This window comes from Penicillium chrysogenum (genome assembly GCF_028827035.1).
Source record: "Penicillium chrysogenum strain IBT 35668 chromosome Unknown utg000001l_segment0_segment0, whole genome shotgun sequence".
Classification (NCBI taxonomy): Eukaryota; Fungi; Ascomycota; class Eurotiomycetes; order Eurotiales; family Aspergillaceae; genus Penicillium; species Penicillium chrysogenum.
The window spans coordinates 7875629-7888331 of NW_026622749.1; the positions used below are offsets into that span (position 1 = coordinate 7875629).

General features: G+C 50.5%; 6 protein-coding genes across 6 annotated transcripts; 3 read left to right on the forward strand and 3 right to left on the reverse strand.

Annotated features, from left to right (window-relative positions):
• Positions 1-634: 634 nt before the first annotated feature.
• On the reverse strand, positions 635-1602 carry N7489_003094 (lytic polysaccharide monooxygenase auxiliary activity family 9 protein; the record flags this gene model as incomplete). The annotated part of the gene is made up of 3 exons (XM_056708849.1): positions 635-929; positions 995-1037; positions 1089-1602. The coding sequence occupies 3 exons, from the start codon at positions 1600-1602 to the stop codon at positions 635-637; spliced, it is 852 nt and encodes a 283-aa protein (XP_056573151.1).
• Positions 1603-2883: 1281 nt separating this feature from the next.
• Positions 2884-3687, forward strand: N7489_003095 (CE1 family esterase; the record flags this gene model as incomplete). The annotated part of the gene is made up of 1 exon (XM_056708850.1): positions 2884-3687. The coding sequence occupies one exon, from the start codon at positions 2884-2886 to the stop codon at positions 3685-3687; it is 804 nt and encodes a 267-aa protein (XP_056573152.1).
• A 484-nt stretch (positions 3688-4171) lies between these two features.
• N7489_003096 (uncharacterized protein) lies at positions 4172-5446 on the reverse strand (the record flags this gene model as incomplete). Its single annotated transcript, XM_056708851.1, has 2 exons — positions 4172-4999; positions 5057-5446. 2 exons carry the CDS (start codon positions 5444-5446, stop codon positions 4172-4174), a joined length of 1218 nt encoding a protein of 405 aa, XP_056573153.1.
• Positions 5447-6200: 754 nt separating this feature from the next.
• On the forward strand, positions 6201-7574 carry N7489_003097 (uncharacterized protein; the record flags this gene model as incomplete). The annotated part of the gene is made up of 1 exon (XM_056708852.1): positions 6201-7574. The coding sequence occupies one exon, from the start codon at positions 6201-6203 to the stop codon at positions 7572-7574; it is 1374 nt and encodes a 457-aa protein (XP_056573154.1).
• A 510-nt stretch (positions 7575-8084) lies between these two features.
• On the forward strand, positions 8085-10227 carry N7489_003098 (uncharacterized protein; the record flags this gene model as incomplete). Its single annotated transcript, XM_056708853.1, has 7 exons — positions 8085-8562; positions 8637-8749; positions 8816-9039; positions 9089-9366; positions 9448-9623; positions 9736-10030; positions 10097-10227. The coding sequence occupies 7 exons, from the start codon at positions 8085-8087 to the stop codon at positions 10225-10227; spliced, it is 1695 nt and encodes a 564-aa protein (XP_056573155.1).
• Positions 10228-10455: 228 nt separating this feature from the next.
• N7489_003099 (tetratricopeptide repeat protein) lies at positions 10456-12494 on the reverse strand (the record flags this gene model as incomplete). Its single annotated transcript, XM_056708854.1, has 2 exons — positions 10456-12255; positions 12327-12494. 2 exons carry the CDS (start codon positions 12492-12494, stop codon positions 10456-10458), a joined length of 1968 nt encoding a protein of 655 aa, XP_056573156.1.
• Between the last annotated feature and the right edge of the window lie 209 nt (positions 12495-12703).

Consider the following 12703-nt stretch of genomic DNA (forward strand, 5'->3'; position numbering starts at 1 on the left):
CCGATAATATCAAGACCACTGTCTCCGAAAGCCTCGCCCTGTTGCAAGTGGTGGATAGGTATCTCAGTGGATTCATTGAGTTTCACGTCACGTAACCCCGCTATAGATTGAGGGAACTGGAAATACCTAGTCTGGTGGAGAATATGACTCAAAATGGCCAAGTGTCGTGATCCTCCAACGACGATACGCTTTTCAACAAGCGTGCGCTTACAATCAAAGACATTGCAACATGAATAGGCTTCTTAGATCGTGTCTTCAAACTAGTATCATGGAAAGCTGGTAAAAAACAGTACGAAACGAGCTATTTAAATTAATCCATATTAAGTATAGCGAGATCTGTGATTAGGTCACTGTTTACAACATCCATGGATAGAAGGTGGTTTCGGACGCCACTGTCATCATGTAGACACTATGCAGACTTGACAAACTCAAAGTAAATTGGCACAATTCTCTCCCCTTATAGGAACTCAGCAGCATCCCCATAAGACATAGCTCCTAGTGGTAAAGAAAGGGCCCGCCAAGCAAGCACCAATACCATCTGGAAACGACTGACATGAGTGGTGTGAGACTCAATCAATATGAAAATCGCCCAAACCCCAACAAATCAACGATAGACCCGGAATGCGCTTAGCTCTTACAGGTACTGGAAGCACGAGCGTGCGCAACGTGTGAAGGCGTCAGAGGTGTCCTCAGCTGGCTTATTGGAGGTAGTAGCACCACCTGCACTACCATTAGTGCTAGACACCTTAGAAGAAGCGCTAGATCCGGTCTCCCCGGTCCAGACTTCCGGACCAGGCATAGGGTATTCCTTGTAGCCGTTCCAGATACTGAAGTTGAAAGAAGGGTCGTCCTTCTTGTAGCCACCGGGGAATTTGACAGTAGGTCCGGGGGTTCCATTGCCACCACCGACAACCTTGACTTGAGCACATCTAAAAGCTATGTCAGTATTTACTGAAGAATAGAAGTAGGAGATGAATGCGAAGGCTTGACTTACGAGTAGTAAAATTCGGCTTCGCCACCCGCGGCGCCGTGCACACCTGTTTCAGAATTAGTATCCTTCCCTTGTACTGATGAGATAACAGACATACCAATGTGCTCCGGCCGAATCAGATACTCTCCATCAGGCAGACTCGCAGGAATCGTGAACTCAATACGATCCTTGTCCCAAGTGCACCAGGCATCCTTGGTGAAGTCCTTGTTCTTGTCGCAGACACTCTCTTGGTGGATCTTGAACCACTCGCCATCGCCCTCATATTCCTTGGCGGTGGTAGGAGCCTTGGACATGTACACGAGGGCAGGACCAGGGTGCTGCATTGTAGCACCAACGGCAAGCTTCATGGCCACCTTGGATCCTGCCTTGACCTCCGCGGTACCGGTTTGGCCAGCGAAGGTGAAAGCACCCTTGTTGCAGCGGAAGTCAGGCATATCAGGAGTCATGTCGTCGCGGGTGTTGACCCATTTGGTTGGGTTGTACTTCGCTGGACGAGTATTAGACCGGACAGAGTCGGAAGCCTCCTTGCCATCAATGACGATGGTGTCGAAGAAATAATGGGCTGAGACCATAGGCGCAATGGCTGCGAGAGCGACGAGGGAGAACTTCATTGTGAAATGAATGGAAGAACTGTTTGGCTTTTGGAAAGAACGAATTAAGGGACCGGCCCAATGAAAGGAAATATACTGAGATATAAATGAACGGACGAAGCTGCTCACGATGAATGTGTTGGAGGCATCAGTGAAGGGATTATGCCGTCCTTATATACTTTCTGATCTCGAAGTATCGCACACGACACGGCATCTTGCCCCTAGTCATTGCATGATACCGAGGTAATCCTTCATTCTTTTGAAACAAAGGGCTCGAGCTTGGTCGCCTAGTCTCATTTAGTCAGGAATGACAAAGGCGTTATTATGGACCAGGACGGGGATATCTGAAACGCGGCTTAAACCTGCTGGACCCTGACATCTGACATGGCTTCTTCTATGGCAAAAGCTGCCTTCGCGAAGGCTAGCTGGTAAACCTTGTCATTGATTTTCTAGAGCAGAGAGGCTTTGCAGCAATTCCTAGATGATGTCCGAATAGAATCTAGTATGGTATACCGCCAAGATTAGGTACTTTTACTCGGTGAGAGTCCGAGGTTCTGTTGGAGACATAAACTTCGGTAGCAACGACAGTCCCACTTGCCGATAGAGGCTTGGCATGTGAGTGGATAACCCTCCTTCACGAGGTAGGGGAGCGACATGATTGGTGAGAGAGAAATAGAAGGTCTTGGCGCGGTCATCTAGGCTTTGCGGTCCCTCAGGCTGTTACAAAATGTTCCAGAATTTAGCCTGAACAGGAGTATCTATTCGCTTATAGAAACAAGGGTCTGAGGGGGCTTACCTAGGGCTGTTTATCCAAAACGCTTGGTCGGATGCTTGGCTACATCTGCTCCAATTAGATATGCCCATACATCAAAGGAGGGCAGTGACCCTTCGGGATTTGGACCCAGAATACTACACTACCTACATCCCATTTTAGCAATTCTCCGATTGAAGAAACGAGCTAAACAAATCCCACGTCTTGGCTACTCCTTCACTCCATAGAATATCAACCTGTGACGGGTATTGCCGGTTGCTATACAGTATTCACCCGGATCGTCGAAACACTGTTGTTGCCGTGTCAAACTAGGCACGGGTCGTGGAATAGCTCGAATTTCGACGATCCTGATGTCGTGTTTGCAGCTTAATCATCAAACTCCAAGGGCAGGATATATAAAGTCCTAGAGATGGCCGTTCACCTCACCATCACTTTTCAAATATCAATCCTGAGTATTGAGGCAACTTTCCAAACTTCCACTTGATCGGAAAGAATCCATCTGTGATATATTGTTTCCTTGTTACCTGAAGATGATGATCCTCCCTGTCCTGCTAGCCCTCGGGCTTCTATCCTCAGCAGATGCCGCGGCATCTTCGGGCTGCGGCAAACAACCCACCCTCACCAATGGCGTCCACACTATCAATGGACGCCAGTACATCCTGAAAGTCCCCGACAACTACGACTCAAACAAACCCCATCACCTTGTCTTCGGCCTCCATTGGCGAGGCGGAAACATGAACTCTGTCGCCAACGGCGACAGCATTCAACCCTGGTACGGTCTCGAAAGCCGAGCACAGGGCAGCGCAATCCTGGTATCTCCCGATGGCAAGAACGCTGGCTGGGCCAACACCAATGGGGAAGACGTGGCTCTCATCGACGCCATCATCCAGCAAGTCGAGGGTGACCTCTGTGTGGATTCGAGCTCTCGCTTCGCTACGGGCTTCAGCTGGGGCGGTGGGATGAGTTATGCCCTTGCTTGCTCGCGGGCAAAGGAGTTCAAGGCCGTGAGTGTCTTGAGCGGTGGTTTGATTAGTGGATGTGAGGGAGGCTACGACCCCATCGCTTATCTGGGTATTCATGGGATTGACGACCAAGTCCTGCCAATTGACGGGGGAGTCACTCTGGCGAATAAGTTTGTTGGGAACAACAAGTGCCAGCCGACAAACATCGGCAAGCCTGCGTCTGGCAGTGGTGGCTTTGTTCGATCGGACTTCCAAGGATGCTCCAAGCCAGTTTCATTCATAGCTTATGATGGAGGACACGTCGGTGCGCCCCTGGGTGTTGGCAGTTCTCTGGCTCCCGATGCGACCTGGGAGTTTTTCATGGCGGCTTGAAGTTTTGGTTAGCCATCGATCCTGGAAGGATTTTCACTATCATTACCTAGCGATTAGGCCAGCACCCATGTGATTAAGGATTATAGTCAATTTGTTTGGTTCGTACACGACAACCACTTGCAGCCGATTGAAAATCGAAACTTCTGCGTAATTATCGGGCCACAATTCTGGACTTGGTCGGCTTCTGCTTTATAGTAACCCCAATTACCGTTTCTTTTGGAATCTTTCTAGCTTAGCAAAAATTGCAATGGTAGATGAACACCGGGAGAGTCGTGGTACAACCTTAAAGAAGCTGGAAGTAATCGGACGCGGGAGCATGAAATAGAATGTGACCGCGATTCTGCTTTGAGCCATATCAGGCTACCAAGGCAATGTAATGAAAACGTTGAGTATCAGGTAGCTGCATTCCACTTCATCAATTGCTTTTCGAGTGGACTAACACGGAGGCTTCATCATCTTGGGCCATTGTCTAAGATGTCATTCTCTAGTGCCAGTCATTTTCGATAGCCAAAAGAATTTGGTTTGTGACCGAAAACCCCTTTCTCTCAACATCACTAATAAACTTCAATATCCGACATCTGTCCGGCTTGTGTGCCATCTCCATTCCAATTGCGTACAGAACAGGGGCATAAATTATAGCCTCCAGATGGAGATGCTGGAGAGAGCTTTCAGCATGATCCAATGCAGAGCCTGCTTGCTCGTAACTCAGTTGAAGTGGCATAAGTGGCAATCCACACCCTAGAGACAGCCAGCATGGATCTGAGAAGATCTGTGAGATCTCGATTGTCGCAGATTGGTAGATAGTAAGCATGGCGCTTCCAAATGTCCCTAATTCCTGCTGTGAATACCAAAGCACACAAGCAATCATATCGCGTTGAAACTGGGAGGCAATGCAAGTTATATTGATGCCACCAAAATTGCTTTTAGTCGTGTATGTTTCATCGACACTTTGTTGCAGCCTGGACAGGCTAGTCAGTGTTTTCCATTCAATGGCCCACCATTGTAACTGAGCCCACATCTCGAGGTCTTGAGCCAGGCAATCAAGGAGCGTGTCCTGGCACTGTGCCAATATAACCCTTTCCTGGGTAAGGAAGAGCTTCCTGGATCCAAGGTGAGGTAATTGACTAGAGACGTCGGCGTTTGGGTCTTGTGAATGACAGATGGCTCTCATAGCGTTCAGAATTCGGGCAAGTCTGCTCATTGACCTCCCAAGCGGGCTGAGTGAGCTAGTTATTTCTCGGTGCTGTCTATCAAAAGCGTAAAGCTGACGAACCCAGGAGTCCCATAGCAGCCCAGAAGGGTCCACCAGTAGCTATTCGGTTTATCAGCCGTGGGCGACACGCAGGATTGAGTGCTGGGAATAGCTTACCTCAACAAAGCTCAGCAGCAGGGCGCATATCAGAACCACTGAAGGGCAATAATCGGTATTTGCCGTTGATTGAAATTCTGTTGCAACCAAGTTTCGCAGACTTTGTAGCGAGCGAGACAACCTTCTCTTGTCCGTTTGTGATACTGACAGTAGCTGCGGATTCTGCGAGGCATAATATCCCCCCAGTAAGGACACAGTGTCTTGCAGGAGCATATTATCATGTAAAAGGGGGATCAAACAATTCGCGGCGAACACCGTGGTCAAAACTGGAGACGAGCCCACCGCAAAGAAGAAGACACGCCGGTAATGTTCCGATGTGCTGACAAGAGGACTCCTGCCCATAGCCCAACCAGCTGCTTTGTGGCTTTGGATCATGTGAAATTCGGCCATTGGCACAAATGTTGAATTGCAAGGGATTCCCTTCTGCTTGCAGATAGTACATGGCCTTCCTCCATCGCACTAAATGACATGATCAGTATATTTTAGGCAGCTATAGGAAGACAATTCAGACCTTGATGTGATCTCTTCGACAACGTTCGCATCGGTAACCGAGGCGACGCCTGTCCCTAGGCCCGCACGGCATCTTGCCGGAGCCTTTGTCTCATACGTAGTGTGGAGGAGTTGGGGATTTTACATAGACATCAATGGGTAATTAGTCACAAGGATTTGTTTTTCCACCTGGGCCGGGTTCTTGTTGAGTGAATAACGGAAGATAGTATTTTGCGGAGAAGATGAGACGCGAAGACCTTGGGATCAGCATTAGGATCCACTTTCGCAGTGTCGTGTCCTAATGTGGCCTAGTGTGAAACAGGCCGTGAAACATGCTTTTTGTGAACCATGGAACAGTACCACTAGTGGGTCCACTTTCGCAGTATTCATTCCGAATATCACCCCGAGACATCAGCTTCCACTCGCATATGTTACCATAACGGTGTTTCCATCATGGCTGCGAAGCCATGATATAGGAGAAATGATGAGATTATTTGCAAGACTGATATTCCTATTAGCATCTTACTATGATAGTTAAGTATCCTCTCAGGTCTCTATAAAGAGGCAGTCGGAGGAACCCTCAGGCCTTGAATTCTTTTTCTTCCAAAACGCTCACAAATCTATTTGATCAAGGTCTCAGTCATTCCTCCTGGTCATGTCATTCAAATTCTATGCTCTGTTATTGGCTTTGGTGCCCTCCATCCAAGCCATACAAGTCGCAAACTTGAATGTTTCGGAAAGTATTGCTAGCAAATATGGTTGTGACTCAGCCTGCTACAAGAATTTTCAGGAAGGTCAATCTGTGGATGCCGCTTCCTACGGTGCAATTTATGACACAACTTTCTACGAGACCGCCCATAACTTTTCCAGCTCGAAGCCCGGCGATGCTCTCAAATTAGAGCCAGTCAATGCTACTCTCCTCCACGATATCCCAAAGGGAACTACTGCCTACAGATTCCAATATGTGTCAAAGGATCTTGATGGCGAGGAGATTCCAGTTACCGGTTTCATTGCTTTCCCGTACGCCAGCAGGTTGAACGGCCATGTATACCCTGCAATCGCCTATGGTCACGGAACATCCGGTGTGTTTCAAGGTTGTGCACCTTCAGCTATGCCAAGTCTGTATGAGTATAGTAGCTGGGCCTTCTTGGTTTCGCGTGGATATGCGGTCATTGCAACAGACTATGCCGGGCTCGGGAACAACTACACTGCCCATCAATGGCAAGCTTCACCGGCACAAGCTCATGACTTGTACTACTCTATTGCTGCAGCACGAAAGCTGTTCGGTGACGCGCTCACGGATGAGTGGATGAGTGTCGGCCACTCCCAGGGAGGTGGTGCAGCTTGGACTCTTGCGGAGAGCTCTCTGTTGCATGATGACCCTCTGTCGCTGGGAAGGTACCTCGGTACAGTTGCTCTGGCACCTGGGGTCCGACTCCAAGACATGGTCCTCGCTGCTATCCAGGCTTCGTCTTCATCCGATCCTGCTTCTGCGCGTAGTTTTCTTGGGGAAGCTGGATTTTTGGTCCTTGGGTTGCGAAGCATTCTCCCCAACGACCCGCAAACATGGCTACAGCCTAAATTCCGGAAACGTCTTGAACTTGCGACACTTTCTCAGGCATGCTACGACTCAATGATGTCGTTAGTTGCGGACCTTGATATTACCGATTTTGTCAACATCTCAGACCCAAGCCTTCACTTGGCCCTTGAGAAAATGCAAGCCATAACCGCCAGGGGCGAAAGCAAAAGTCCCCAGCCTATCTTTATTGCGCAGGGGCTTTCTGACGGTTCGGTGCTTGCCCGAGTGGTCGAGAAAGCATACCATGCTAGTTGTCAATCGGGGAACGATGTTCACATACAAACCTATCCTGGAATCGACCATGACCCAGTGATTCCCGCTTCGGCACCCGCTTTCCTTCAGTGGATTGACGATCGTTTTGATGGTATCAAGGTAACAGGCGGATGCAGTAACAAGACGATCCAGCCATTTGACTCAATCAATATGTACGCTCCGAGCGGTTCTAGCTAGAGCAATGGCCCTGCGCCTGCTATTTGTTGCCGACTTTGGAATCTGAAGAGTGTTGAGATGGGTGCCCAGTTATCGGAATTTTGGAGGATCCTGTCTCTATACCGAAAGCGGCCTCTATGCTATCGTTTCTTAGCCTGACAATGGCAATGAACTACTCGAGAAAGCTGATAAATTGTATGCCGTTAGCTTCTGCATAGTGGTAGTCACATTCTCGCAAGATTCCAAACTCAAAAGGGACTCTCCTACTATATCCAGGGCTGACTGCAGTAATCGTATATGGGTACGCACAGAACGAGCAACCTGATTGACCCTCACGTATAATCAACTTCGAATGTCCCTATCAAATATGAACCCTGATTTTCCTCCGCCCCCTCACGGCAACATTACCGAATGAGGGGGATATAAGCGTCAAGTTGACACCTCGGCCAATTTACATCCCCAGAACAAAGCTCTACCCGAGACCAACATCTACCATTCAATACTCTTCTCTTCTGAGCAACTCTATCCACCATGACCATCGAAACACCCCCACAAGAACAACCCCAAGAGCACAAAACACCACCCTGGAATAACCGCGTCCTCGAAAAGCGCGCCACCCAGCTAACCCTGATCCCCTCAGCTTGGCACCTCCCAGCACCGCTTTTCGCAAACCCACCAGCATCAAGCATAGACACTATCCGCGCAAGCTGCATCCTCTCCGCCGACGAGTTATCATGGGCCGAGAAAGCAGATATCCGCGACCTCGTCGAGCTGGTCAAGTCTGGGCGTGTGACGAGTGAGGCGTTGACAACGGCGTTTTGTAAACGCGCTGCTATCGCACAGCAGGTTACTAAGTGTTTGACGGAGATCTTTTTCGATAAGGCTCTTCAGCGTGCGAGGAAACTTGATAATTATCTGATGCGTACCGGTGAGGTTGTCGGGCCTTTGCATGGGATTCCGGTTTCTGTGAAGGATCGCTTTGATGTTGAGGGTTTCGATACGACTGTCGGTTCGTTCTCTTGGTTTTCTTTTTTCTGTCTCTCATTTCAACGTCGTGTTGGATCATTGCTGATATATGGATAGGTTGGGTGGGCCTGACCAATAAACCCGCCAAATCCAACAGTTCAATCGTGCAGCTACTCGAGTCGATGGGTGCAGTGCTCTATGTCAAGACCAACGTGCCACAATCTCTAATGGTTAGCTCTCTGCTTTGTCTTCCATATGCGTTTGTCGAGACACCACTCACCAAACCGCCCGATTAGATGTCCGACTCGTACAACCATGTTTTCGGCCAATCCGTAAACGCCTTCAACCACGCCCTGATCTCAGGCGGTAGCTCCGGTGGCGAAGGCGCCCTTCTTGGTTCTCGGGGAAGCGTCTTGGGAATCGGGACTGACATCGGTGGCTCTATCCGAGTCCCTTCTAATCTACAGGGTCTGTACTCTATATGTCCGACGACGGGGCGAGTACCGTGGGACTGCTCCTTGTGAGTCATTCATTCTTCTTACTTGGTCAGTGCTGATATGTTCCGGTAGCTCACACCAGCACTACCTTATCCCACCTGTTGCCGGTCCAATGGCCACGTCTCTCGCTACGACAGAGTACTTCATGGAGAGTCTCCTTGCGTCCAGTCCATGGAATGTAGATCCAAACGTGGTTCCCATCCCCTGGCGAAAGGAGCTCGCGATCCCACCGGCAAATCGTAAGTTGAGACTTGGTGTTGTATTCGATGACGGCGTCGTCAAGCCGCAGCCGCCTGTTGCGAGGGCGATGCGCGAGACGGTCGATGCACTGCGAGCCGCTGGCCACGAAGGTATATATACCCCCTCCTTCTTTTTGAGTTTACACCTCTCCTTCCCTCCGGTCGAACAGGTGACATACTAACCTACCAAAGTAATCGAATGGGATACCTCCCTCCACATCGCCATCACCAATCTCTGGACAAAAGGCATTCTCGCCGATGGCGGTCAGCACTGTCGCTCTCTCTGTAAGATAGTTGATGAGCCCTTGATTGAAGGCATGGTTGTCGGCAAAGAGACCGATCATCTTTCACATGAGGAGCGAGAGCAGGTAAGAGAAGATATCATTCACGACAATAACGTTTATAAAACCTCATTTCATTCTCCCAATATCTCGAAAGTAAATCAAAATTCCATCTGTCATTCTAACATTACCGAACTAGTTCGAAAGAACAAAACTCACCCTCCAAACCGCCGTCCTGAAGCAATGGGTTTCATCGGAAATAGACGCCCTCCTCATGCCCGTCCTCCCGTGGGTTGGCTACAAGCCTAAGACGTGGGTGAGGAGCAAGCAGTGGCTGGGCTATACGGCTATGTGGAATCTGCTGGACTACGCGGGTGTTACTGTTCCTGTTGCGAGGGCGGATCGTGGTCTTGATTCTCCTGGTAGCGGGTGTAATCCAGAATGGGAGGGACATTGCACTAGGAATGAGTCGGATGTTTTTAACTATTCACAGTGTGAGTGGTTGTGTTCTTTGTTTATTGCTTTCGGACTGGTTGGTTAATGCTGATCTTGCTTGTTAGATGATGCCGATCTTGTACATGGGATGCCTATCTGCGTGCAGATTGTTGGGGGTCGGTTTGGAGAGGAAAAGGCTCTGGCGGTTGGGAAGGTCGTTGATGAGTTGATGAATCCGACTCCGTTTCATCCATAAGGCGAGAGACTACCTACATACTGGGGCAAGATCGAGGTAGTGAGTACTGCATTCATGAAACATGTATATGAGGAAGTGCTTTTTCCTCTATGGCTTGTAGATCCCATCTAAGCAGCCATCAAATCGTAAGAGAAAGTAGATACAATGCAGCCAGGCCTTTTCAGCCGAAAATCCTTCAAGATATGCCCCATACCTTTCAATGTACGCAGCCAACAGATCAACAATAACCTAGAATTCGAACTCCTTGCGGAAGATGTTCACGTCCATACCGGCGACAACCTGGTCAGCCAGGTCACGACGACCCATCTGGCTGAAGACACGGCGCAGCGTGTCATACAGATTCGTGCTTTGATTCTGGCTGATGTGCAGCATGCGCTCGAGTCGCTCGTCGTCCAAGCCATCTGGATGCACACCGTCATTGATGATCTCGCGTGCACGCTCGCGGCCCTCCTGCTCTACAACACGGTGCATGGATAGCGCGCCCAGCAGGTGCTGTGCGGCTTCTGGGTAGCAGCCGATGTTGATACAGGACACGCCCAGGTTGTAGCGGGCACGCACGAAATTGGGGTTGATGTTAAGAGCTTGCTCGTAGGCTTCGATGGCTTCTTCGGAGCGGCCGGAGTTGGCGAGGGTTGCGCCGAGTCGGTTCCAGAGGAGGTGGAGCTGCTCTTGTTGGTTGGTACTGCCGGACTCGGTGGAGGCTAGGGCTGCGGAGAAACAGTCCACGGCCTTCTCGTATTCCTCGGCGCAGTAGAAAAGGACGCCCAACCCGACTTGTACATCGGGGTCCATCTGAGCTCCTGAGGGGGAGAGCTGGGCGGCTTGGATGAATAGTTCTGTTACGCGGTCGTGGAGGAGTTGTCGGTCTGTGAAGCCGAGGTCTGCGTCACCGGATACTTCCTTCGGGTCGATGATTGTTGGGTACTTGTTAGACAGCCAACGCTCGAGTGTGCGGTAGGCGGTTGAATCGTAACCCTCGTTTGTGTACGACACAGCCAATCCCATCAATGCATCTAGATTCCCGGGGTCGACCTTCAGGGCTTGTTCCAATGCACGGATAGCGGGCAATTCCTTTTCGTTCTGCGCCTGCGCAGAGCCCAGCATCGTCCAAGCGTGCACATGCTGCGGGTCTTTTTGAACCGCAGCCTCGAAAGCCAGCGCTGCCAACGATAGATTACCACCCTCGCGCATGATCTTCATTCCCTCCTCGAACGGATTGCCCACAGCCTGGTAGACATTATCCTCCTCGAACATATAGTCGCCGAGCTGGGGATCCCGGAAGCGAGAGTTGAGACTATCAAAGCCATCCCAGTCACCGAGATCACCGACATGCACGTTATCGGTGACTTCAAAGTTATCTTCCTCGGCAATTTTCCTGCTCGTCGCGGTCTCAGTCTGGACTCGCTGCCATACCGACTCAAACGCGTCATTGGAGGGCACTGACCTGTCCAAATCATTCAGTTCCGCCTCCATGGCCGCATTAGCCTCTTCATCCGTCTTAGCCTCGTTGCCGACCGTCGCAGTCTCCATCTCGGCAAACTGCGCCTCCCAGTTCTCATCGTCAAGCTCCACCATCCGCCCTTTACCCTTATCCTGTGTCTGCCCCTCCATAGGTCCCTGCTGCATCCCCATATGTCCACCCATCATAGGCTGCATCATTCCCATACCACCCATACCACCCATATAACCACCGCCCATAGCCATCGGTCGCTGGTACCCCGCCATCATAGGCGAGGCGTTCGCAGCAGCAGGGCTCGACGTCTGCGGCATACCCATACGGTTCTGCTGTTGGAAGCGGGCGAACTCGGCAGGATTAAACCCAGGTGCGTTGTTCATCTGGCCGGGGAACGCGGCTTCCATGCGCGCCTGCTCGCCGGAGTCGAACTCCTTTGCCCACCCGGGTGACCCTGTGCGGGCAGGCGCCGTCTGGAAGTTATCCAGCTCGCGGCGCATGTGCTCCATTGCGAATGGTTGTGGCGAGGGTCCATTTAGCTGTTGGCCTGGTTGTTGCATGAAATCGTCCATCATCTGATAAGGAGTTTCCCAACACCGAGATTAGTTTTCCGTTGCTGTTTTCCACTGCGGGGAGTGTCGCTCACCTGGTCCTGTCCGCCCATCATGCTGTGTGAGCGCATGCTTTCTTGCATGCCCGGACCCCGGCCTACCAGCCGGTCGCGCTGTAGTGATTTATCATCCTGGACGTGCTTCGTGAATTGTGAGAGCGGGTTCCCCGCGGTAGAGCATTCTGCGCCACCGAGGAACGACATGGTGGGAATGTGAAGGGTTAAAGGGGAGTAGAGTGTTTAATGCAAAATATGAATTCGGAGAGAAGTAAAGGAAAGGTAAAGATAACTAATGCATTTCCCCGGATAACCCCCCGAGAGGTCGTGGGGTTCAAGGCCTTTCCGCCTGAGCCGAGGTTCCCCGCCGGCTGAGTCACGGGATTCACAAGGTACAAGGTACTAAGGTATACAAG